This window comes from Poecilia formosa, unplaced genomic scaffold (genome assembly GCF_000485575.1).
Source record: "Poecilia formosa unplaced genomic scaffold, Poecilia_formosa-5.1.2 Scaffold45, whole genome shotgun sequence".
Classification (NCBI taxonomy): Eukaryota; Metazoa; Chordata; class Actinopteri; order Cyprinodontiformes; family Poeciliidae; genus Poecilia; species Poecilia formosa.
In genome coordinates this window covers 434,552-462,479 of record NW_006799984.1, presented here as the reverse complement: position 1 = coordinate 462,479, position 27,928 = coordinate 434,552, and the positions used below count along the sequence as shown (strand labels likewise).

General features: G+C 40.3%; 1 protein-coding gene across 1 annotated transcript in view; it reads right to left on the bottom strand.

Annotated features, from left to right (window-relative positions):
• Positions 1-27,928, bottom strand: part of LOC103138025 (receptor-type tyrosine-protein phosphatase N2-like) — a 166,319-nt gene that overhangs the window by 11,936 nt on the left and 126,455 nt on the right. Inside the window, exon 14 of the mRNA XM_016671468.1 lies at positions 5,826-6,023. Within this exon, the coding sequence (XP_016526954.1) occupies positions 5,826-6,023 (198 nt within the window). The remainder of the gene's footprint in view (positions 1-5,825; positions 6,024-27,928) is intronic.

Genomic DNA, 27,928 nt, shown 5'->3' with positions numbered 1-27,928 from the left:
GTGGCTGTGTAAAGGGATTATTGCAATCCAATCAGGAGGTGCTGAGATCACCATGTGGCGGCCAAACACTGAATAATCCCCTTACAGCAGGGGAGGGGGGAGGCGCGCAGCTGCCAAAGGTGCTCAATAAAAAACGCTACCGGAGCTGCCATTGTGGCTTTGACGCACCATCCAGAAGCACCTGTAGGAAAGAGCAGCATGGAAGCCAGGCCGCATGGGAGGTGACATAATGCGGGAGCCATTTTGGATCGACTGAGATGGCGAATGAAAAGGGGAAGTGGGTGGAAGAAATCACAGCGGGACGGAGTTACTCAGTAAGGAAGAGAGGCCAAAATGCAACTGTGCCCTTTATCACATCCTTATTTAGTGTTTTATTTCTGTTATTACTTCATAAACCTTTTTATGAAGTAATAACAAAAGTGTCTTTTTACTTCCAGAAGAGGAAAAGTGAAACCACCCACCGTCTTCTACTGTGCCAGACATGATTTTTGTCTTTTTAAGGTTTTAGGGTTTCTGGAAGGTTTTTGAGTTTTGAACAAATTGAGGAGCCTAAAAATGGCTTAAAGGTGACGATCTGAAAGTTGCATCAACAGAGGATCAGACAGACGCTTCAGCTCATCAGCATTTACTTATTATACATCTCCTCTCAGAGATCTGAACATTCCCATCACAAATCTCTCCAAGCTAGACGAGATGCAGGGCACCTTCACCTAATCATGCTTCAGTTTCTGCAGTTTCACCTATTCACTGATTTTTCTTAGAGCAAATCATCACCTTCCTAAAATGGCCTGCCATTCATGCCAAACATTAATTTGGCAAAATAAACAAGTAAAAAAACACTACCTCTTCCTTCCTTTCTTTCTTTCTTTCTTTCTTTCTTTCTTTCTTTCTTTCTTTCTTTCTTTCTTTCTTTCTTTCTTTCTTTCTTTCTTTCTAAAAGATGTTTTAGGCAAAAAAAAAGAAAAAAAAAGACTCACTTTTGGCAAAACAAAACGACAGATCAGTATTTTAGGTAGGTGACAATATCTAAAACATTCAAGAGAAAATGCAGCTGGAGAAGCTGAAACACCAAAGTGCAGAGCTACTTGACAGCCAATCCAGGAGAACCATTTATTTCCCTTGATGCTGATTGGCTGTACCTCCAAGTGCGTAAATAAGGAAGACGGTGAATGTTAGCTTCTGCAGTGATGCTAAGACAGTTTCCACTGTGTGCATTAATGCATATTACGGTACATTTGGTGTTTGATGTAATAAAATAAGCGATTTTAGAGGAGGTTTCAAGTGTTGGAGGATTTCAGTTATTGTCTGGAGTCTGTCATCCCTAACCTGATAAATATCAGGTGTACCTGTGGCCAGGTGTGAGTCTCAGAGTAATTCCTGGGAAACCGGTAAAATAAAGGAGGAATCTTAGCTGATTGCTTGAGTCAATCAGCTATAATCAGTTACTTTGGTTAACTGAATACTGAATAGATTCAGTTAACCAATCTATTCATGATCTGCATCATGATAGAGCGATCGATCATATGTCATATTTTTTTCTTGAATCAGAGATGCATGTTGACCTGCACAAGTCTAAGAAATGATGACTCAGCCAATCACACGGAAGCCCCTCCATGTGTTTAGGACTCCTGACATGCTGAAGGCGACGTGTTTGGGTTCAAACTGCAGGCAGACAGGAAGATCACAGCACTTCAGGGACTCTACAGGGATTCTCTCACTCAGATGATGGCCAGAAAAGGGGAGAACATCCAGTGAGCCTCAGTTTGATACATAGACACGCTTTGATTTCAATACATAGAATCATAATTCACGTAATAAAACTTAATCCGGTTTTATTTGCAGAAGCAGCTGCCTCAGTTTTAGAAGCTGACATCATCCCGTTACATGAGTACATCGTCTCTGAAGCTCAGCCTTTCCCCTCTTCAGCTGACCATATCAAAGTGATTTAACATCCATTTCCCGAAGCCGCTTCTTCCTCCCCCCATCTGCACTGTGACCTACTCCAACTTTGCGTATCACATCGCGCCTGGCCTGGAGGGGAGCTACGAAAAAGCGAGGAGACACATTCCCAGCAAGGCAAATCTCAGCGGAGTCTCCAGCAGCAATATAATCTATGACACTTACTTGGCCAGCAACAAAGGACAAGATAATGTGCTTTATATAGAGAGTGGCCTAATCCTCTTAAGACACAAGCAAAGAGGATGTGGGGGTGGTGAAGGGTCCTCCAAGAGCCCGTCACAGGGGAGCTACATTAACTTGGATAAGATGGTGAAAGCTGGTTCTCCTCATATTAAACTCACTGGGTAGAAGATGACACAATTTGCCAGAGGTTTACAAGTGGCAATTAATATTTGAGCGGGGGTGAGGAGGGGAAAAGCAACTCATCAGTGGCAATGTCAATTCTTCCTCTTAAGTCGTGGTTTCTTAATAATTGCTCAGCAGTTACCTCATCCGAGGACGGGCCGCACCGTCAGATCAAATATTAACTTTTTCTTTTCTCGCTGCTTCGCAACGGACTGTGACTCCTGATGTGATATCGCTCCAAAAAAAACTAAAAATGTTTTCAGTCTCTCGAGTTTCCCCCTCAAACATGTCGACCGGGGCCCAGGTTTGTTGCCAGGAAACCCTCTGCTCCTGCGGCTCCGGTCTGCACTTAACATCATGGTGGGAATTCGAAATGAGGTCTCTTGTAAGAGTGAATATTTTTGTACGGCTGACAGTTTTGACTGCGAGAGGGAAATATGAGCAGTCACACAAACAGGCACTGTTCCAAAACGTGGGCACAAAGAGAAAAAAAAAAGAAAGAAAAGGAGGGAAGAAAGAATAAAAGAGAATAATGTCTAATTCAAAAGTATAAAAAAGAAGAGAGGAAAACGGAGCAGCAGGAGATGATGTATGATGTAATGCAGTTTGAAAGACTGCAATAAAACAAATTGGCTCACCTTAAAATGCATGTTCATATTTATGGGGTTTTTCCTGTATGCAACAGTAGGAGGCATTTGAATGGCGCTGATGTCAGTCAGTCACTGTGAGTTTTCATAAGCATGGAGGATTCCTCAGACAACAAGTCAAAACTTTCACTGCAGCCCAGAGACACACACTGCTCTGGTTTCACTGCTGCGTTCATCAGGCTTCCAGTCAAATCACCTCACTGTGAGGCAAACGGTTTACAGGAAACTCAAAGCATTTCTCTGCAAACATTTAGCAAGTTATTGTTCAAAATTAGATACAATAGAAAAGATGAACACAAAAAAAGATGAGAAAACTGAGAATTTTAGCAATAAAATAAATTGAATCCAAACAGCTTGAGGCAGGACGTTGTGAAGCAGTCTGATGGGCCTGCCTTTCAGGAGGATTACACAATGTGTACAGTCCTGTTCCTAATCCAAAGCAGAACCTGGGCAGAGGGCGGGAACGCTGCAGTGGTCCAGGCAGGTCAGTTCACCATCATCTGCAGGGCACCATGGCTGGATGTGTTTTATCTACTTTACCGGTTTGTGACTTTCTTTAGGACTAACTGCCCTTCCTCCCATGTTTTATGGTATGAAAAATCATTTCTGTAAATATTTTCTCAACTGTTTTTGGAATCCTCTCTGCATCTTTTTCCTGCTGCAGGTTGTAAATCCACTTCTTCTCTCATAACCCAGTAAGTACAAGACATATGTAAACAATTATTAGAGAACAAATCACACATCCTTCAGATTCGAAAAGTTCACGTTTTGAGTCCATAGAAAGTGCTGGAGCAGGGATTGTTGTGTCTTTTCAAGGCTCCTGTTTGTGTTGCGTTGCTTTGGACCAATCAGAGCGCAGACCTGCGTCACGGAGCGGGAGGAGCTGTCCATGGTGCTGAAGGAGCTGCGGCTCTGACTCCAGCAGGTCAGACGAGTTAGAAAGATCCAATTCAACCAAGAAGCTCAAAGTTTCCTCTGACCAACTACACACTGCAACTAAGAGTGACTCTGCTGATTAATGTAGATGTGATCCATGAGGTAATATCTGGTTTTTCATTCTATTCGTTACCTAATCTGACATTTATACATTTTGAGGAAACAGTTTTACCAAACCTTTTTTTTCCTTTAATCAGGTTTTTGTGGTATGCCGTCCAAATATCACTATACATTTTTTTATGAATGATAATATCTCAGTATTAAAACAATATTTTATAGTATGTTGTTTTCAGAATTTATAATTCCATGACCAGCTGAACTCTTTGCCTTATTTACACATTACAAATATTCTAATACTACATAATGTGAGCCAGTATCTTGACCCCATGAATTAAATGAATTAATTTAGTATGTAATTACGAATAACTCATTTTATTCTTCCTATCGGCTTCTTCAGATCGACAGGAAATTCTACCTGAACATGTTCACCTCTACTCAGATTTATTTACAGCCACATAAAACCTGAGCACCTCAAACGCAGGAGCTGTTCAGTGTTGTGGCTGCGCCTGTCAAAGAAATATTTTAGCTTGATTGTGTGCCTGCGTGGAACAACAGAGGGACTCACTGCAGAGGCTGCAGAGGGAGTCATTTCAGCCGCACACAAATCTCATGGGTAATTAGAATCTTTGAACACATCAAAAAATGAAAAAAAAAAGAAGCAGCCGGCTTTATCACATCTCGCCGGCAGCTTCATAATACATGGAGAGCGAGAGAGGAGGGGAGGGATGAAGAGGAGGTGGGCTGTTGAAGTGAGTAGCTGTACATCGAAATTACGATGGCACTCGACAGAATGCAACCGAGGTTCAATCGAGATTTTCATCTGCGGGAACAGACGAGGCTGAGAGGGCTGCTTATAGAAGCTGTGGGAGTAATGAGATGTACGAAGGCGCAGAGACACGCAGAACGGGGGAAGGATGAGAGGAACAAGAGGTGTGTGTTTGCACATGAAGGGAATGCTCTGTGTGTGCAGGAAACGCAGACGGCCATGTTCCACACGGGGCCAAAACAGTTCAGCTAGCTCTCGAAAAAAAAGCTTTCAGGAACGACAGAGAGGAAGGTGGAGGGAGCAAAGGATGCTTCATCAGGTCATGATGGACATTAATATGTAGACATTGTGCTTGTATGCTCGTTTTAACTTTGAGAAGGAGCTGTAAAGGTAATATCTGCAAAGAAGAAATACTTCAGCAGTAATTTAATCATAAAATCACAAAGATGACTGAGCAGTAAGATCTGGTTATTCTATTGTTTATGTTCCCTTTAATCAGTTTCTCCCACTTTCCAAGTGGAAACTTTGGGCTGATGTTTCAGTGGATTTCTCTGCCCATCAATGCATCAGTGTGTTTCCAAACAGCTTAAGTTGTGAAACATCACATCCTCATACATCTGTCCTTAAAGTCCATTCTTTTACTGCATAGATCACACTTCAGTTCTGCACAGCAGAAAAAGCATTTAAACAAGACACAAAGTTTGCAGGAAGAAGTGAAGAAAAAGTTTCTTCTTGTTTGTTTTAATCACTGTTAGACATCAAAAACTGATGCAACTTTTGGAAATATCATCTGCAGGATTAAAAACTCCATCTACTTGGTTTTTATTAGGAATTAGGCATTTAAGCACATAATTCCTCCTCTTATCAAGTTTTTTTTTAATCTAAGTTCAAAGCTTCCCTCTGAAATGACTTTTGATGCTCATTACTGAAACGGTTGTATGTTTTAATCTGAATATAATAAAGTCTGGATGGGTGAAGCAAATTCAAACTCAACAAACAACAAAATGTATCAAATATTGATCTGAAATGTTTCATGATCACAAAATGCATAATCTTAGATGTGAAAGATGAGTCAGCGAAATCACAGCAAAGCGTCTGAACTGGAGACTCACCAGTATCATGTGGCCAGTGGAGATGTCCATGTTGGAGTGGGCGGGCTCCTCGCTCCAGGAGGAGATGCTGCCGCGTCCGGAGGGGCTGATGGCCGGACCGCCGTCGCTGAACTGAGACGAGACGCTGTTGATCCTGGAGGAAATGGGCTCAGGACGGTCCACGGAGGGTTTGACCGACATGCGCTGCCGACACAGTTCCTGTGGAGCGGAGGACACGGACTCATCAATCACAGCTCACCTCGACGGAAAACAAGTCATGACGAGACGTGATGTAGAGCTTTACGAAACATAACAGATATAACACTTAGTCTTCACAGGGACCAGGTGAAACCTGGAGACTACAGAGTAGAGACATAAAAAATGTGGCTGAATGTAGATAAAATATCCCTCCTGTCAGATCAAATGCCGCTCAGTCAGAATAAAGACCAGATTTATCCCAGAGCCATCGCTGCACTTAACTCTAATTACGTAAAACATGACATCAAATGTAGATGGACTGCATTCAGAAAGCACTTTCAGGGTTTTACCGATCACTCAGAGCACTTTTACATTGAAAGTCGTATTCAGACTCTTACTTTACAGATCGGGGATGAACATTAGGGAAAGTGAGGTTCAACATGAGCAGGGGAAGCTGGGATGAGGCGACGAGTTTTCAAAAGATTTCAAATGAGATCTAAAGTTCCTGTTGACAAACTTCACTTTCTTGACTGAGTTTGTTTTAGTTTTATTTTAAGTTAGGCATCTGAGTTTCATGAGACTTAAATTTGTTGTACAAGAAATCCAACACTTGGGGACAAACTCCAAACATGGCTGTTATGGCGTAACCAGCACAGCAGCTAAGCCAGGTTTTTATTCCTGATAGTTCTGTAGAATCAGCTTGATTTGACGACAAAATTGCGACATTTTCACATTCTCAGCTGATGTGCTTCTCTTTCACACTGTGTCAAATGATTCAAGCTCTTTGAATCATTTGCCTTCCTTCGCCTGTGGTGGCGCTGCATCAAGAACCACTGAAGGAAATGACACAGGAATCTCCAAAGAAGACAAGAGCGCAACTTCCTTCTTCGCAAAATGTAGACAAAAATGGAGAAGCATCAGATTTTAGCAGTTATAGGATTTCTCTTTTGTGCTTGGTAAAATACCATGATCCATTTCTCCCACTAGTGCTAGACTCTTCCATTTGATTTGGTTGTATTTACCCAGAATGCCCTGCTCTTGGAGCTGTCTCTGGTCCGCTTGGCATTCACAAACGCATTCGAATCGCACCAGAGTTCACTTCAACTGAACCAAGATCAAGGTTTTTAGGTGAACAAGAGTTTGCTTTTTTGGTTTCAAGCGAGTTGCTGAGATGTCTTACATGAAACCCAGACATCTCTCTACCAAACGACCCGACCCAGCTGATTCTGGAGACACCAAGGTTTTCCCAGGCCTGAAGGACACACAGAGTCCCTCAGACACGTTCTGGGTCTACATGGCCATTCAGACGGCTAAGCCCAGAAACCACCAAAGAACACAGAAGATCCGCAACACCTCCAAATAGCAAAGACTGTGTTTTCTTTCTACAGCCAGATGATGTGGGATCAGTGGCAGGCAGCTGTATCTTCAAACCCAACTGTAAGTGTTGAGAAGCTGTGTCCTCTGAAGAGGGTTTTTTCCCTAATTTTCTTTTGAAAAACATGAAATTTCAGGCACTTCATCAACTCCTGACTTTCGTCCAGTAAGTCTTCACAGCTCAGCAGGCTTTCACTGGTTAAATAAGGAAAACTTCAGAGAAAAGCCGTCTGTCACAATCTCTTTGCAGCAAATACAATATCTTCATTCACACGCCTGAGCAAACTGTCATTTTCTGTCTGCTGGATACGTGACCACAATGAAATATTAACACAGTGTCTAACTTCTCCTTCACAGCGCTCCGAGCGCTAACGTCGGCCTGCTGTAATGAGCGACTGCGCCTCCCTCCGTAGATGGAAAGGACAATGCCAGGAGACAATGTGGCTCTAAATGCAAGCCTATGATTTTACTCAGACTGCAAATGAGTTGCCTGCGCTGACAGAACAACACTTAACTCCTCATTTGTTTTTGAGATGGGAGAGGGAAGGAAGATTTTCAGACTAATCACCATAGAGAGTTAAACTATGTGAGCCGAGCCTGAGGACATTCTGCCACTGATCCAGATTTATTCCTTACCTCGTTTCTGTCTGCAAAACTCGAAGACGGAATAAAGACATGTCAACAAACAGCAGAGACGGAAAGGTGAGACGTCAAGAAGACCAAACTAACAAAAGACCCTAGAATGAACCTTTAGGATCTCTTGGACCCATCAACCTCTGCAATTTCAAAAACTCACCAAATCAGTTTAACTTTAACAATTACATGAATAAGGGTGAAGTTTTAGGAGTCAAATGCAGCTTCATTATGGAATGAGTAAAACATACAGTAACACTTTATTTGTCAGTCAGTCAGAAACATGTCAAACATGTCAGAAACATGACGAATACTTAGAGCAGTTGTCATGAAGTGTCATTTGGTAAATAATGACACTTTAAATGCAAAGTTTAATTAAAATGTGCATTAAAAGTGCCGTAATGTATCAAATGAGATGTCATGACAACAGTCATAAACATTCATGAAGGCTTCTTCATGTTCATAACAGATGTTATGTCATGTTTATGACGGTGTCATGTCGTATGCACGCCTCTTCAAACAAAGTGTTACCAAACACACTCCTTGTAACTATCTGAAACATGACACCATTTATGTAGAAGCACTTTGGTGGAGCTTCAGATCATAATCAGTAAGAACCACTCATTTACTAATTATACCTTCAGAAAACTGTATTTGACTCCAGACTGACATGGAAATACAAGCTGAACCTGTCACACTGGCACAGGCTCTGTAACGTCTTCCACAGATCCATAAATCACAGAGCTCCACCTGCAAGGACAGCAGCTACTGCAGGACAGCAGAGCCAATCTCCGTGGGAATCTGTGTCTCCTAATGAGGGAGATGCTGATGATTAACCGACAGCGCGTCTGACTGACAGCAGAGGTAATGTGAGAGGGCCTTCATTAGTCCGTATCAGATCTAACGGATGTTCTCGCAGGTCGGCAGGCTGACACTGATCTATGGGCTCGGACAAGGACTCATAAACGCGTTCAGATTATTAAAGCACCTGGGTTTAGGGGTTATGGCTGGAAGGCAGGTGAAAACAGGCTGGCGCGGGACACAAGGCTGTTATTCCAGTAAATAAAATACGACTTTAAATCTGAGATGAGGAACTAAGATTGCATTTTAAAACCTTTCCTGATCATTTAATAAATGTCTAAACATCTCCAGCTGTAAATGTCTTAAATATTCCAACAGGAAGTATTTTTAAAGGATTATTTCTACATATCCAACCGTTTTGTTTCCTTACATTTGACTTTTTGCAATTCACAAAATGAGAACAGAGTAAAGTTCTGACTGATTGCTGCAGACTTAATGGATTTCTCAGATTTAGTCGTGAGTCTCTGCTTACTGATCCACAGAGCTGTTCGTTTGGACGAGTAAATCATCTTATCTCATAACAAAAGCCCTTTCAATCAATATTCTGAATCAAATGATTCATGCACGAAACAATTAACCATGTGATAGCACCATTAATGTATGATAAAGCTCTCTAAATGAGAAAATCAGACTGGCTCTCAGTACAACCACACATTTAAAATGATTCTTATCCATCTTGGTTCTGAGTGTTAAACAGAGTCGTTACAAGATTCTGAGCCAACATGCTTTCTAACATACAGAAGAGTCCAATGTGGGATTGGATTTATGAAATGGCTAATTATTTATTGGACTTGTCCTAAAAGTACTTTTTACAGCACTCTTTGGATTATGAATATTAAGTCCAAGGAACTCAACAAACCTTAAAAATTTAGATTTACATTAGAAAAATCTTTTGGAGAAAAAACTACAGACTCAAATATCAGTTTGAACCAAATATTTAAAATCATTGCCAAAGTCTGGAAGTAGTTGCTTCAGATGATATGAAACTGGTTAGAAATCAACAAGGTTCCAGTGTCATGAACTGGAAACCACTGGAACACCAGTATCACTGCCCACAGGAAAACCCTTTTTATATCACAATAGAAACAGGAAGAACAAAAGACCGTGTCTATAGAAACGAGCTGGATTGAAATTTGCAGAAACCAAAAGTCTTCTGGAGGTTCAGATGAGACAAACTGTTCAAGGTGTTTGGCCACAGTGACAAGAAGGGAGTTCGTAGGTGTCCAAACCTACAAACCGGCTGTTAAACTGCCAATACCACTACATTACATAAAAATAGAGAAAAGTAAAAATGGAGGACGACCTCAACATTTTTCATCACCACAAATAAACAGCAAAACGGTTCAAATATAGGAATAAACTCAGTGCTCCAAGAGAATAATGACACCGGCTCTGAAACAGATAAACTCACATATGAAGGTTATCTAATGGTCTTTTTAAAACCACAACCTCAACAGTAGCTGCTTTTTTTTTTAATTACCAAGTTTCCATTGAGCAAATTTATTTTCGAAATGTCAAATTGCACAATTATATGGTGAATGGAAACACATCTACTGTTGACAACTTGGTGATGGTCCATAGGAGCAGTCTAAGAAACCAAAAGTTTAAACAAAGTAAGGCGACAGTGACCAAATATCCAGCCAGAAACTCGCTATTGTCTGGAAAAAACAAAAAAACATGAAGTGTGAATATACTTTATGATTTACAAATAATTCTTACCAAATACTGATCAAAGATAATTCCTATTTAATCCAAACTTGTGCTCCATTTTCTATTTCTTCAATTTCCTGAAGTTGTGTTTAATATCATTTAATTAAAACAGTTAAATTAAACCAATAAAAATCCCAAATCAGTTCCCTTCAAGCCCAAGATGAGCTGAGATGGTGAGCTGAGTTAATCAGTCATATTAAATTAATATCTCTTCACTTCAAGTACAGTTTTATAATTAGAAGTTTATCTTGAAATGAGAAATATTTTTCTCCAGTCGATGAACAGACTCAGGGCCGACGTGTTTCACGTGTCAAACTGGTGAGAAAGTGGAAAAAATCTAAAATATACACTGTTCTCCATTTAGACCAGGGGGTTGAAGATGGATCCACCAACATTGATTTTTCATATGTTTAATACAAATCAAATACTGTCTCGATGAATTAGTCTGACTCTCTGGCTGTTGGTTCGGTTTTGTGCCTCCGAGGGAAATCGCAGAACGATCCCAACACACTGAACTTTGCAGCTGCAGCAATTTTTTTTATGATGTAATTAAAGCTGCTTCAAAATGGCTTTCCTCTGAGAGCCAATTAGAGGGCAAAGAGTGAAAAAATGTAAAGAACCTGTATAACCCAGACAGCTTTACAGTGTAAAGAGTGCAAATTTACCACTCTGATGCCTCCAATCTCTGAGCTGCAAGCACACAACCACCAGAACCTTTATTTACACCGTATCGATTCCCACATTTCATCCCACTAATCTCACTGCGTTATGATATGGAGGTCACTCTGCTGAGACTGCTTACAGCTTCTGTTTGTGTTTTTAAGTTTGTGAGTCAGGACCGGCCCGAACAGAAAAGTTTCGTCTGAACCTTAATGTTTCTAATACAGTTTAATACCTTAGAGTAAAACCTAAGTGTGGGTGGACTGAAAGTCGACTGAGCATACGTCTTGATGGTAAAGCGGTGATGAAATTGTCTTTTCCAGGACATTCACGTTGGCCTTTTCAGTCACTGGGATGAATGTGTTGGACGGCTCTTAAATCATTTGCTTTCTGGCAAATCAAAAACGTTGCATCAGCCACTTCAACAACTACATTAAGTTTGACTTTTATAAGATAAGTGGATCAATGTTTACAATGATGGATTATTTATCTCTGTCAGGCTTTTCAAATCAGCTTTAAAATAAAATTAAATGAATGAAAATTAATGTGTCTGGAAGGGAGAACAATGTTAAAACCGAAAGTGACTCTCAGATAAAAATGATAATCAGATCTTTTTCTTGGCATAGATAAAAGTGAAAAATAAAAGCTTAAGTCACACTTGAAGGACAGAAGACTTACTTTTTTCAATCACCTTTCGGCTCTGACTGTCAATGACATTGACTATTTTTTACTGATACACAAAACTTTTCTTTTCTTCACTTGAAATCAAAAAATTAACCAGATTCAGTTTATATTTGCTCATAACCAATGTTCTTATTATTTACAGCATTTGTACCTCTGTTAAATGTCTACATAAAATATATAAATTAGAAATTTAGTAGAAATTTATAGTTGGACAACAATGATTTTTTTTAAAATTGTTGTCCAACTTAGTGGCATTAATGACCAAAAAAGATCCATTTCAATAAGCTAAAATATATTTGTTGAATTCCCTTTACACCTTATAAAAACACAACACCTGATAGATTATATCAGACCAATAAAAAACATTTTTAAAACATAAATATTAGCTGAAGGCAACATCTTTTCAAAAGGTTCTTTTCATCTGACAAACAAGCCTCTCAGTTTACTGAGACTCATCTGGACCCGTGAACTAAATACAGCTGGGACATTTTTGTAATTTATGTTTTAACATTAAAAAATAATCTGCCAGAGAGTCCAGTGCTTTTTTCCCTGTGGCATAAATATGACTTTACACAGAATGTTCAAAAGAAGAAAGACAGGAAAACAGTCGCTGGTCTGACTCAACCACAGCTGCAATCAGAGCTAAAATAAAAAGGTTAAGGTTGGATGGTTCAGGTGTGGGGATTAATAGAATCAGAGGTAAAAATACCTGCTCACTTGTTTGAGAACCGGAGCAGTTCTCAGTGGGAAATAATGCTGCTGCAATAAAAAAATAATTTGTTTTAAGCCTTTTTTTTTTTCTTTTTATCCCATAGTGCCAATGAATGTGGATTGCTGTATTTATTTTCTGGCAACAACAGCAGAGAAATCAATGAAATTCAATTACTCTTGAAGAAAGATGTCGAGAAAGATGACATCTTCAGAGAAAATGTCCATGCAGACCAGAAGAAACGCGTACGCAGCTCCTACAATTAAGCTGAGACAGACTGCTGTATTTGTGTGATCCGCGCCCTTTAGTGCATCTCTGCCTGCAAACATTAAAACATCCCCAACACCTCTTCTTAGAGGCGACAGGCCGGGGACTCTCAGGGGCTGCATGCATCACCATGGGGTGACAGTAGGCGTGTCTCTGCAGCGGGGCAGAAAGGGGGGCTGCCTCTGTTTACATGCTGCTCTGGCCAAAGCAAATTCAGAGGCCTCAGTGTTGGAACTCTGAATAAAAGCACAAACAAATAAAAGGTGGAATAAATATGGCGGAGGCTAAAGGGAAGCCGAAGTGGAAAAAAAAAAAAAGGAAATCCTGCACAGATTTGTGTTTACCCGAGGATTTATTATGTGATAATAAATAATCTGGCACTACAATGCTTATTTTTTATTTGAGGGTTTTTTTTGTTTTACCTTACTTGACCTGAAGGCTTAACAGCGTTAAATGTTAAACCCTTTCCTAATCTCATGCAGTCTGATATGGTAAATTAGAGCCAACTTCATGTTACAGATAAACTGTCTAAATAGGTTAAGAGTGCTACTTTTACGTTATACTGACATTTTCATGTAAACTTGTTTAATTCTGCAATATGTTTGGCCCAAAGCCACCTCAGTGCTGCCCTCCTGGGGTTGGAGGGTGCAGCTGAATTTTCCTTTTGGTTACAAACAGTGCAGCTTTTTTGAGACTCATTTCTTCTTGTGTAGGACGTTTTTAATCACAGGTTTCCACTCATTACCTATTTATTCTGCATATCCTGGGGTAAGAATGTACCTATGGATGATTAAATGTCACAATATGGAGAAGATGTTCTGATAGGATATCAAACACAAACTGTATGATTAAGATGCGCATGTGGTCATCAAAAGGTCATTTCCTGGGGAAAAAACTGCCGTGTTGAAGATTAGCTTTCTTAAACAATCAGAAAACAACTAGTGAAGGTTGTATGCAGCCAAATCCAACTGGTACATAAAGAAGCATTTAGTTTTATGTGTGGTGCAGACATAAAACTTCTTCTCTCCCATTTCCTGTCTTAATACTGATATGAAAAGCCACTAATTCCTAAAAACAAAACATATTTTCCTCTGCATCATAATTCAAAAGTTGTCGATAAATGAAACTGTTATGTCTGGATGGAAAGCAGAATCCACATGTCTTCTCCAGTTAGTTTCATTTCATTTTATCTAAAATGAATGTTTCATTAAGTCCTAAAGATGCAATCTGAATGTGTGCTACAATTAAAGTTAAAGTACATGTTCATGTTGTCCCGGAGGAGGAAATCATGTTGATTGTAATAATCAGCCACCAGTTGTGTTTGTTCCTCCGTGATCTGACCCCTCAGTCTAAACTAACCGCTCTTCAGATCTGATGCATCTTCCTTCCTTCTGCGTTCTCTGCTCTGCAGACTGCTCCAGTATCATGAGCCACTGTAATGGTAATAAAATTGATCAATGTTCTGGTTTTTATTGAGTTGGTTAGGCAATATAAAATAGTTCTCTCATTACAGATCCTTTTAAGTGATTTCGTCAGGCTGTAAAGCAAACAGGTTAATGTCAGGCTGAGCTCTTCCAGTGGTCATGGTGCCACGGAGTTGTGACGTCATGACGCCTTTTATGCTACAGTTAAATCTTTTATTGTCAATTTAGACTGCATTATTATGAGCTCATGACAGGTCCTTGTATTCAATATCATGACTCTTGCACTTGTTATCCTCAGAAGCACAAACTATGATAAAACAATCAAATATATCAAAATAAAATATTTTTTATCAATTTTCCTGATAACTTTTGTCATTTTAAATTCTTGGTCTCTGGATTTACGTTAAATCTATACTTCATTCTCCATGTTTTGATTGAAATATTTCCTTCTTTTGTTCGTTATCCTCATTTTCTGAGGTGAGGGTTGGACTATTGAATCAGCTGAGCTACTTTTTCACTGTGACATTCAAATATGGCCCAAATGCTGCAGCTAAATCCAGATTCAGCTCCATTCAGCCATTTTGCAAGATTATATGTACAATATTGTGATGGCAAAATATGTAATATTTACCAAGCTAAGAGTAAAAGTCCCATTAATTTACACTCTGTATGCAAATGAAAAACCAGTTGAATTCATTTTTTCTAAGCTTGGTGTACAAACTTGACATAAGTTGTTTCCTTTACAAATGTGTGCAAAATCTTTTCAGTATTTTGCAATTAAAATGTCAAAAAAACACTATTTTGCAATTTTGGTTAAAGAAGAAATGCACTTAAAGTCATACGTGAATAAGCTTGATCACATGATTAGTCATTAAAAATTACAGATATAAATGAGACATATTCAGAATTCGGCCATGGCGCTCATCTTCCATCAGACATCATGGGAGACGATGGAGTGACTATATATAGATTTCATCAATGTAACAAACAATATTTCTATCTAGTAATGGAAACAATTTTGCTACCAAAACTGAATTATACCAAGAATCTGATTTACACCAAAAAAAGGCATGAATTTAGACAGAAAAGCAAATAATCATCAATAAAACCTTAAATATTGAATGTGTTTGTTTTTTGGAGACCATTGTTAATATTTGCATTTCCTTCTGATGTAGGCGACATCTCTCAATGCATGAAACAATCGGGATAATGTCAGGATAAGATTTTTTTTCATTTCATTCCTTGATAATAATATCTGCTGAAAGAAAAAAGGACTTCAGATGGAAGGTGAGCAGTAGAGATAATCTAAACGTGACACCGGCTCAGTCATGGAGCAGTCCAGAGCCTCAGTGACTGACGGGCTTCATCTACCGACTCTTCGCCAAACGCTCCCATACGCCATGCTGCGTCGACGCCCGTCAATCAACGTCTCCTTTGTCTGCGCCAGCCAATCCCGGTCCGTTTGAGAGACGGGGCGGGGATGAGAGTGGGAGGGGGCGGGGCTGTGGCCAAATACATGGAAGGTGAAGTGGGAGTGAGCAAAGGTACGAAGCGAGGCCTCAAACAAACGGGACACAGGGGCAAGAATGCTTAACATGCAGCCGACTGGGGAGCTGTGTGTGTGTGTGTGTTTGACAGTCAGCATGAAGGAGCTGCAGTAGTAAAGCCTTCAGGCAGCCTGCCACTTTCTGTCTGCTTTAATTGCTTGTAGCCCCAGAGACTGCACACACTTACACACACGCACACACACACCTACACACATACAGGATCCAGCCCAGGGAACCCCTCCACACCGCCGTGCCGACAAAGAGACGAGGTTTATGTGGCTAAGATGGGAGCTGAACAGTGAGGATGACAACGCCAGAACTGAGCGAAGACGAGGGGAGAACAGGATCAACAGAGGGAGCAAAACCCGGCATAACCCTGATTAATTATGACTACACACACAATTTACAGTTATTTCTTTCCACATCAAGTGGAGTTTTACGAGTAAGTTGTCAAATCCTAACCACAGACCATAATTTTACTAATATTTGTTAGTTCTTTCTTTCTCCTGACAGCTAAGCAACAATTTATCCACAAACAAGTGTCAAACTTCTGTGCTGTCTGACGCAGCATTACAGTTTATTTCAGGAGTTAAAAATCTCTGGAGAAGAGCAGAAAGCGTAGGCACTTACGTGTGGAGGGTGTGTGTGTGTGTGTGTGTGTGTGGGGAGGGGGGCTCATTATAAAATCAATGCTCACAGGACCACTCTCATTTAAAAACATGGCGGGGAAAAGGTCAGCGAGAGCGATGGAAAAAAATCTCAATCTAATTCTTTGCTCAAAAAGCCACTTAATATTGGATTCTGTAAATTAAATTTCACACTCGGCTATTCTGGCCAAAGGATAATTGCAGCCAGCAAACGAGGAGGAATAAAAATAACTGGAGGAGGAAAAAAAAAAACAGAAAACCTGTTGGGTTTGTTTTATTGCTTCAAGCCTTAAGCAGGAAATAATGGCGAGACACAAAATAGCACTCACTTGTTTAAAACGAGAAAATCTTTATCAGCAGCAGCTTCCTGTAGTTCACTCACCAGAAGGTTTAAAGAGAAACTGGAGTCACATATATTAATAATGCAATCATAAACTAATCACACAGAGGTGAAAAAACGGAGCTTTTTCTGACAATTTAAGAAAAAGGGTCCTCACCCTCAGTCTACCAAATTTATTTTTTACATTTCAGCAGGACAGATGTGATGGGCAGAACCTGCTCAGGCTGACCAATCAGAGCCTTTAAATCTAACAGGAAACAGAGGAGAACGTAGCATTCAGCTAGCCACATCAACGGACCATTAGCAGCACAACACTTAAACTTTGATACAGCAAATTCAACAAACCAGCTCAAAGATCAGGCTCAACAAAGTCAAACCCAATATTAAATGTGTGTTTTTTATGTTTAAAGCTAAGTGTCAATAAGTTACTGTGTGATAAAAATCTGCCATTTTTCATTAAGCGTATGTTTTTTTTCCCTCTTTTATTAAATTAACTAAAACTTAAAACTGTAATTTTTCCAGTCTGTTAATGTGCCACAGTTTGTTTTATTAGTTTTTGTTTTGAATTCACCAGTTTAAATTTAGGTCCATAATGGTGATTTTACTGGATACTGAGCATGTCTGTGTGAGTTTCAGTCAATTTCTTAATTTCCTGTTTGACTCAAAACTAATTTTTTTGTCATTTATGTTTACTATTCATTGCATTAGTTGAAATAAGAGTTTACACAAATATGATATGCTCCTAGAAAGCTCACTTTTTTTAACTTAATTTTGAAAATGATGAAATAAAATGATGCCTTTGTTTGAATACATTAGCATAGAAAAGATTTTAAAAAGACTCTGCATGCAACACAAAACATAAAATATTTAAAGCTTTTCTTTTTGGATCCAGAGGAGGCAGTGACACCTCCTACCTGATAGGTGGCAGTAGCATCGCCGCCACTGTCTGTGCCCAGATTGGTGAGCTTCTCCTTGAGCTTGTGGTGGGAGCGATGGCGAAGGCAGTAGACCACGGTGGAGGCCAGCAGCACGCCGACGATGCAGAGGATGGACACAACGGTGAGGACGAGGAACTTGGTGGATTCTCCCTGGCTGTACTTGGTGGGGATCTGCTTGATCTGGCTTCCCTGTTGGCCACCAAACACACAAAAGAGTTCACAACATTTCTCTTTATTTTAGTTTTTATCTGCGGCATATGGCTCATTTTGTAGCTCAATGAGGCGTGGCACAGCTAACACTGTAAAAAAAAAAAGTACTTTAATTAAAGCTCAGAAACTGAAATATCACCACTCTGGTTTATTAAAAACTTTCATGTTTTACCTAAAGGAAAAAAAAAACCCAATTACAAATATATTGCAGATTGTTGATTAATACTGAATGCACATTTGAACTTCCCAGAATGAGCAATAGTCAGTTATTTTAAATATTATGGAAAAAATGATGACGTAGTTTCATCGAGTGGAAGAATCAGGAAGTTTGTTGCATGAAACCCTGAAATCAGGCACTGAGCAGAGAGGAGAAATGATAAAATCTGAATTCAGATCAGTTTTATTCGTTCAATCGGCCATTTCACAATAAGAGACACATTTTGCTTTTTTATAAAACCTGTATTTCAAATCACATTTCATCCATTTCAGTCTTAATTTAACCACTTGGTTTAATTTAATAGTCAGACTCAAATGATTAGAGTTGTATAATTGGCATGTTCTTCATTATGCTCTTTTTAAGGTAATTGAACCATTTTGTCAGGCTTTTTTACTATTTTTTGTTAATGTTCATGTTTTAAACAATCTAAAATTAGATAGAATATTGCATTATTAACCAATAGCAAGGGTTCAATTAACAGATTAAAAAACATAATAAATGAAAAGATTTTAGGAATGATAAACGGTTTTTACTCTCAAAGCTCATGCAACCCAACAGGAGAACAAAACACTGAAAAATACAATTAAAACATCCAAAAAAAGAAATGTTTTATTTTTAAAAAATACATAAATAAAAGGCATCATCAGCTATTCCATTTGTGCTCTTAACAGAGAACCTGGAGACTTTCTTTCATATAAAAATCAGTTCATCCGTTACAGCAAAGAGAGATTTATAGTTCTACAGTGATGTAAAAGCTGCATGCTGAGTGAAATATGTGTAAACGAATTCATTGAAGTACTCTGAATAAAATATTACTGAGAGAAAGCATGAAAACCACAGTTCTACTCAGAGTTAGAACCCTGCATGAAATGTAATGAATGACTGCTCTGAATGGGCTTCAACTGTTAAAATTCGCTCATATTGAATCCATTTTCTTTACAAAAAAAAAAAAAGGCCTTCGGTTGTGTCCAGATAAACAGAGCGTGTCATAAATGCTTTTGCCTCTGTAAGCGTACAGTAAGAGTTCTGATTCATCCGCCCTGTTAGAAACTGTGTGACGGAGGTTGTTACTGGCGCATGAAAACACACAAGCTTTCAGGTGATTTTCCTGATCAGTCAGACAAGAGGAGCTAATCTGGGGATACATCTGGCAGCGTGTGGGATGGGAACAACCCTGCAGGCTGCCGGATCGTCACTGCATGCTGCTTCATAGCCCCGGATTAAAGCATCTGCAAACACAGGCCAAAAAAACCCCAAAACCCAACAAGGTAATCTGCGTGAAATGCATTAAGAGCATGAAGCTATTTTTGATACTAATGATTCTCCCCTCAAGGAGGAAATTTACAAATAATTTTGCAAGATAAAAACAGCTTCTTCCACTATCTCTAAGGCAAAGCGTTGCATTTAATAAACCCTGAGTTAATCCACAGGTACATCTGAGCAGAATGTGGGATTCTCCGCCGACCTCGGCTGCAATCTAACTCGACGCATGAGAACCGGCTCCCTGAGCAAACAACTGGAGATTAAAGAACGTCCTTCCAGTCCACTCTGCCGCCCCAGATAACACAATGAACACAAGGCGTGCGATAAAAGCCTGCTCCGCTTCACCAGTGTATAAGAAGAAAATAAAAAGGCTGCAATAATTTGAGAAAGAGGAAGAGAGTCTGTATTGAACTCCTAATTAAGTGCTGCAGTTCCAAACTGCTGCTTGCTGTTCATTTTCTGACATAATGGGGGCCTGTTGCATTTCTTTTTTTTTTTACCTGACAAACTAAGAGTTAACAAAAGCCAACATAATTCCCCATTATTACATGCAGCGCAACAATGTTGGCAACAAAGACAGAGGCAAGAACCAACAGGAGGAGAGCTGCAAATTGCACTGCCAATTACAAGCCTGACAAAGACTGTTCAATAGAAATCAATAGCAGAAACGGCTCGTCCCTTTCTGGAAACGCAATTCCTTACCCCCTTCGGGTTTTTTTCTTTTTTTTTCTGGGAAAATTTTGTTTGCAATGCTGGGTCTCTTCACATCTGAGAAAAGCAGCAGGTTCTCACTCGAGTTTAAGAGAAGAACCGAGGGGGGTGAAAAAAACCCCTGTCCCTCAGTAGTGGAGGTCACAGAGATTAGGTGAGGAGCAGCGTGGTGAGTTAATGGAATGGAGGCTTTGAGAGCAGAGCGGTGAGGAGGAGAGGGGAGGGGAGCGGTCCTCCTGAATCCCTCCTGCCCGCCTGTCAGCACAGAGGAACTCCGGGAAGACGGGGAAAAAAGGAGCGCCGCACACAAATCGGGAATTCTTGTGAGGTTTCAGGGTGCCACTCCCCCTGCCTCCCTTCCTTAACACCGTCGCCACCATCAACACTCGATAATTCTCCGCCCGACCCCCCTCTATGATTGCATTCATTTGCTGCTGCATTCAGCACCTCATAAAGAGCGGCTGCAGAATGGGGGGCCAGCGGTTAGCGCACAGCTCCGCTTGGCCGCGATGTGACGATCCGCAAAAGAGCGAGCGCTTTCTAAGAACAAACCCGATGGAAGTGCATCAATCTGCTTCAAACATAATGCAGGCAGGATAATTACATCACACCTCTGTGGCTGCACATATTAATCCAGACATCTGTAGGAGCAGAATGAACCGATTGTGTCTATTTCAGTTTCTTTTCATTAATGTGGTTTTAATGTAAAAGATTGCAGCAGGAGTAGCAGCCATTAAGGAGGCCTGATGAGGAGAAGTGGCTGAGCAGCAGTCTGGAAGTGTTGTGGGCTTGGCACGGCCATTAATAATGAATTATTGCTGATCCCACACGCTTCCAGCGGAGTACTGTTTGGTTAAATGTATTATTTTTTTATTTTCTTCACACACACCCCACCCCCTTCTCAAACCCACAATACCGCGGATCAAATAACTTCATTTGTCATTTTCCTCCCCGAGTCGTCTCATTGTTTTGTCAAATGAAGTTTCATGGCGAGCCATCGCGCCTTGCTCGGCGAGTAATGGCCCATAATTCAGAGCTCTAACTGTAACAGCTCAGTCATCTTTCACGGGACAGATGCCGGCATTTCCAACACACAGTTCCCCCTCTTCCTCCTCCTCCTCTTCCTCCTCTGGTCTCTTTATCATGGCTGCCTAGCATGTCTGTCTATTGATTCAAACAAATGTTGCTTGACCCCACCTGCTTAAACAAGTTTGGCTGCAGTTGTTAGTAGCAGCAGCAAAGGAGGGAAGCCGTGTGTGTCTGGAGCCACTCTGCAGGCGCTAAGGAGGAAAACGGAGCAAAAAATATTAGCAATCAAATGTTTTCTCCAGATGGGAGGTGGAACACTGATGCATGCATATGCATGCATCAAACCGTGCAGCCTCCTGTGTGATGTGCAGCTCCAGGCGAGTATGTTAATACCCTCTATCTCTGTCTACATGTGCTATCTATAGTGCGCTATATGTGTCGAATAATAAGAGGTTATCAGCTTGGCGCTGCAGCTTTGTGGCCTTTCGCTGTTATCCCTCCTGTGGCTCAACACTTTCACTCAAATTACATTTCACACGAGCTCAATGGGGAGAGCTAGGAGTGTCAACGTGAAGCCAAACCAAATTTTATGCACACTCATTCAAGTAAAAAGAGGAAAAAACTCAAATATCATTTTTATGTTTGTGTTTATTAAAACACCAAAACATTTATTAATTTTTTGGTGTTAATTTTTTGGTCCGGGGGTTTGGAAATGAAGCAGGAACACCAACACCCCAAAAAGCAACAAACTGAAGGGACTTCCACCCCCTGCCACCCATCTGCTCTCACAAAATTCATTGTACTTGCAAATCTTTTGGTTTCGCAAACAATTTGCCAGAAGAATCTGTGGATCACACTGAGTGCGCAATTTCGCAAAGCCTCAGCGTAGCCCACCGAGGATGAAGTCTGCCTGTCTGCACTGAATCTGATGGATTTACCTTCTTTTTGAGCAAACACAGCGACCAGCTAAAGACAGAACACGCTGAACTTGACGAGATAAATCTGAGATTTTACTTCTCATTAAACTATCAGCGTTAGCTGCACTGATAGTGACGTAATTAGCATCTTTTGATGCTCTTATGGTTGTTAAAAAACTTAAATCGTAGTGCAGAAATTTGTAAAGTAAGATTAAACGTGGCGTTATTTTAAGATGTCAAGATGTGCTGAATTAATAGTGTTAGGGTAGTTGATGTGTGTGTGTGTGTGTGTGTGCGTGTGTGTAAATAGGGTGTGGATTAGCCCGGCTCCCATAGACAAAAGGCAGATGGATTTGCACGGCTTTGGCTTATTCAGAATGAGTTAAAGAAAGGGGGAAAAGCGAAGGGGGAAAAGCGAAGGGGTCAGCGGGGTCGCAGCAGACGGCTATTGTCTTCCTCTGTGATGACTTGCTGGAGGAAACAAAGATCTGTCTCTCATCTCTGATTCATCCTGGGCATTTGCGAAAGTTCAGCTCGGTGTTAACGGAACCTCTCAGCAAACAGAAACACAGCAACTCCACAAGCTGGCGGGACTTCACACACCCTTCCTCACCAGATGCATGCACACACACGCAGGGTCCCTAAACATGTCACGTTCCACAGCAAACTGATTCATATCCCACACTGATCATCAAACTCAAAGTTCACTTTAAATTCATCCTTAAATTTAAAAAAGCCTATAAGACATTAAAGCGGTGTGCTGTGAACGCATTTCTGCGAGGCGCCAACCTGCAGACAGACTGGGATGCTCTTCCAGGATGACATTAAAAATGATTTCAATGTCGCACATCCTGCGGTGCAAAGCGGCAGATCCAGAAAATGAAAACAGCAGCAAATCCCATTAAAGTGACTGTTATTACAACGTTACGGTGAGATGCAGCTGCGTGAAATCCCCGAGCCGGGGAGCCATCAGTCAGCCAGCGCCTCAACTCTGAGGATACTCCCAGCTCACCTTTTACACAAATATACACTGTTTCAATCATTTTCACGCAAATAAATGGACAAGAAATGATGGAAAAGACATGGCTTGTAATGTAAATATAGGACAATAATAAGGAACACACTCCTCAGCCCGACACTGGACTGATTTCCTCAGATTTCACACAGACTTTTAGGGAAGAGACATTTACAGCTGCAGATGAAAATTCAGCATTTACATGTAAAAACATATGAAGTGAAACGAATCCTACCAAAAATCCATGATGAGAGATGGAGTGGAAACCTTCTCCTGCTCCTATTTCCCATTCAACTCTGGGTCCACAGACAGCACCTCGCTAGCGGCAGAGGAGGAGGAGGAGCAGGGGAGAGCGAGAGGGAGCTGGAGAGAGATTTATCTCCTCCCATCATCCTTTCTACCTCATTTGAAGACGAACAAAAAAAAAAAAATGGAAAAGAAAGTTCCCGGGTTCCTCCTTTTCCTTCTCTACGCCATTTCAACTGGAAAAATTAAAACGAGGAAAGATGCGGATTCTCTGTTTTGCTCCTAGATGAGGTTAAGTACATGTTTGGAAAGTGATGAAGATTTGCAGGCGGCAGCATCCAGCGATTCCACATGGACGACTGAGACGCTTTTTATTTTTTTTTACTTCCAGAGAAAGAGAGAGAGGCTACAAAGTGCTCCATGGGGCTCCTCCTTATATTTCTCCCATCCCTCCCTCCATTCCCTGCCTGTCTACAGCACATGTCACCTCCCCTCGTTGCCATGGCGACGGCTCCACATGTTGCCGACAGGAGGTGAGAGGAAGAGGAGTTCAGGGGGAAAAAAAAGGGTAAAGAGAGGGGTGTCTGAGGGCAAAAAAGAAAAGAAAGTACACAGACAGATAAAAAAGAAGGATGAACAGAAAATACGAGGGAATTTTATCAAAATATTACTGATTTATTTTCCTTTTTTGTAACACAGTTATTCTGTAGATTGATAGAAATCAATCTACAGAATAACAAATGGGGAAATAAATAGAAAAATGAATGTTCTGTTATCTGAACCTTCATCTGAGAAATCAGCTGAGGACTGAAATCTGAAGGTTTTAAGGCTCAGTTGGCCAATCAGAAAGTCAAAAGTCAGATTATTTTCCAGGCAGTGAATGCATCATGCAAAACAGCCACCAGGTTGTCTTTAAAAATCCTGTTCTTTTCCTATTTTCTGCATCAGTGAGGTGAAGTCAGAGGAGATACTTAGAAGGAAACTGTGTTGTGGCACATTGAGACATGCCAGCTGTTAGACAGTGAGAGAGAGCAAGACTTTCAGCAGATAACTGGAAGGCCCAATAGAAGCTTGATAAATCTGAGTTTATATCATAAAACTTATTGAATTTATGACAAGCTTCTGTAATCTCAGAGTGACGATGACAATCTAGATCTGAGGTGACAGAAATGTGATCAGGTTAATGTTTTCCTAATGATAACCAAGTAACTCAATAACCGCCTAAAATATCAACTATAATCAATTAGTCTTTGTTTTCAGTGAAATAGTTTAACAGCAACTACTTCTGCTGAGTTTTTTTATTTTATTTTAAAGCTCTTTATGAACTAAAATCATAATCAGTGGGTCAATATTTTACAATAATTGAGAACCTGAAAGCCAACAAAAAATTATTTCATACTTAAAAGAAACAAAGTCAAGATTTAGCTGAGAGCAACTAAGTTCACTCAGTTGCATTGATGATAAAAGTGGTAAAAGTTGTCAGATGTAGCTTCCATAGACGTCTCCGTCAATTTGTTAGCTACATTGTCACAAGTTTTCATCTTGGCAACTAAAATATGAAAGACTAACTGTGTCACTCGCTTTTACAACAACAAAAAACTTAGTCAATGCTTCTAAATATTTATTCTTCTTCACATACTGAATGTTTGTAAAACATAAAAAAGCATGAAAGTAGATGGAAACATGGCAATTAAAAAAAAGAAAAAAAAAATCACTGTTCTGTAGAACGACCAAAAAGCTGCACATGTTGCTGTTTCCAAGTATAATTAGCTTGTTGTGCCGATGCCAACAAGACGCCGGCGTCTCCTCTGATAGCTGAATTATGAATTTATCTCATGTAACTGTTTACATCAGTCGCCATGATTTTTAATGACTTATCTCTTGAACATTCATATTTCAATTACATTTCTTGTTTAATAAAATCACCGCAATAGCAAAATTGTGTTTTTTGACATTAGCAGAATATCGTAAACGTTTAGCGCACATTTGTAATGCAACACTGACAGAATCCTTATATTTGTCTCTCTTTGCATTCGCAGCTCATAATTCCTTCAAAGAGACAGATTACTGCCACAAACTCGGGATTTTTACCTAAAATGTCGCCACAGTTAGTCAAGATGGCGCCATTAACCTACATCTCGATCGGTACATGTGTTTGTTATTTTGTTGACCAAGAGAAACAACTGAAAGGTTGTCATGTTTCAGAGGTGACCGTTGTATGACCTCACATACAAACGCCACCCTGAAGCCTGTGTAATTTAAATAGGTTAATTAGTAGATGCTGAGGCTGCAAAGCAGCCAACGGAAGGCTTCCAGCTGCAGCAAATAGTGGCGGACAATTCATAAACCGAGTCAGGAACAGGCTGCAGTCGGTCTGTTCGTGCAAATGCATGAGACAAATAGGTGTTTACATGTTTGCTTTTTATGCATGGATTTCAGGCATATTTGTATACAGTGGGTTTTTTTTTCTGTTTGTTGGCTGTGAGTGCGCGCAGGCTGACAACTCCCATCTCACCAGTGTTTGCAGTTCAGCTTGGAGGAGAAAGGAAAGAGGCGAAGAAGAAGAAAAAAAGATGCTGCCTAATGCAGCTGACAAGGTCCTTCCTTGTTAGTGTGTGTGCAGCTCTGAGAAGGGTTCTTCAGTTTATCTTTCTATTCAACCCGCTCAACACACCCCACTGCTCCCCCACCCCCAGCTCCTTCACAGAGACCCCCATGCAACCTTTTGTCCCCCTTGGCGACAGCTGGAGGTGGCAGGCGGCGAAGACCCTCAACTAGACTCAGTGTGCCGGGGTAAGAGGTGGAGGGGGTGGAGGGCGTTCGTTTTGTGATTGGTGATTTGGGAGGGGGCCGGGCCTTTCAGTTTATATCAAGCCCAAGCCACCCCCCACCACTTCTCTCGACCTCCACCTGCTTAACTCTCACTGCCTCCAACGCTAACTAATGGAGCTGGAAGAAAAATGTTCGGCGGTTTGAGCGCCAACACTTCCTTTCTTTCTTTCTCTCTTTCTTTGAGTAGGAAGAAAAAAAATATTTAAAGCTTTTATTCACTGCAGCCACACGGCCCCAGCAACCCAACTGCCAGATGTACCTGATCTGTCTGCATGCTTAGCAGCTTTAGTAAGAGAAAATGTTTAATTACCTTGTCCGCTCATTTCTATCACAGCTTCAGCAAAATCTGAATACATCTCTGAAATATCAACCAATTTTTTTTATTTTCCGCCATCAAGATCAGAAACAGGACAATACGAGCGTAAAACACCAGGATGTTCCTGACCCTCATGGCCTACTGCCCGGTATAGCACTGATGTCAAGGTTTTTATTTAGTGTTCTTTATGTAATACAGATTGTCTATTTCATTATACATTTACTTTGACTATAACCTACATAAAATTTGGATTGTGTAAAGTAAAGCTCTTTTTACAGCCCTAAAGTATTTCTTACCATTTCTAAATGTTAACGTAAACCAACAAACTCCCTAAAGAAAACCAAGGCTGATGACTGCACTGCAAAAACACTAAATCTCACCAAGTACCTTTTGTCTAGTTTCTAGTGCAATAAGATATTTCTTACAAGTCACTTTTAGCAAAGAATTGGGGCTTGTTCTAAGTAGATATTTCCTTAATTTGAACAAAAAGTACTGGTTGCACTGGCAATTGTTTTCACTTAAAGCAAGAACGTTTTCCCAGTGGAACTAGTACTCTTTGATTTGAAAAGATTTTTTTTGGCTCTGCAGTAATCAAACACTTTTTTAGTTCCTGGCCAGCTTCACCGGTTTGAAGGTTACTGCTGTAATTCAGACATTTTCACTACACCTCATCCTCAGGAGTCAGATAGACGAAGTTACATTTGGAATTTACTTTAGTTTGAGCTGTTAAACCATACCCATAATAATTCATATTGTTCGATAAAGAAATATGTCTTCACAACAAAATGGGCTCATAGATCCAAACGTTTAGCACCACAAGCAAAAGATTTCTGTATAATGCAATTTACTAGAGAAAATCCCCTGCAAAGCTGCAAACCCAAGACCTAGTAAAACTACAAACATGGGTATGGTAGCAGTTATAGGGGGAAGGGCCGATTTAGGGAGCTTTCAACTATTTCTTTGAAATAAATCAATGATCAAGCAACAGCAGACCTTAGACATGTTGCCTGTTGTGTTTCTGCGCAGAACAACACGAGAAGGCCATTTAAAATTTAGCTGTACTTTTCTTTGTATGTCAAAACATCTTTCACTGTTTTGTAAGAGCTCTTCACTTTGAAGAGTTTTGAAAATCTAAACCTTTTTCATTGGCTCACAGGGTTGGATATGTGAAATGTTTCTGTTTCAAGGACTGTTTGTGCAATCAATGGTCACAGTTTTTACTAAACTGAATCAGGTTTACTTTAAAAAAGAAACGTAAGGTCATGAACACTGAGCTAGATAATAACTGGTTTAAAACACCTCTGCCTTAAGATCCTGAGCACATACTTTGAACAGTGTGGATGTGAATAGAAGGATAGTTTTGCAAGGAGGAGGAG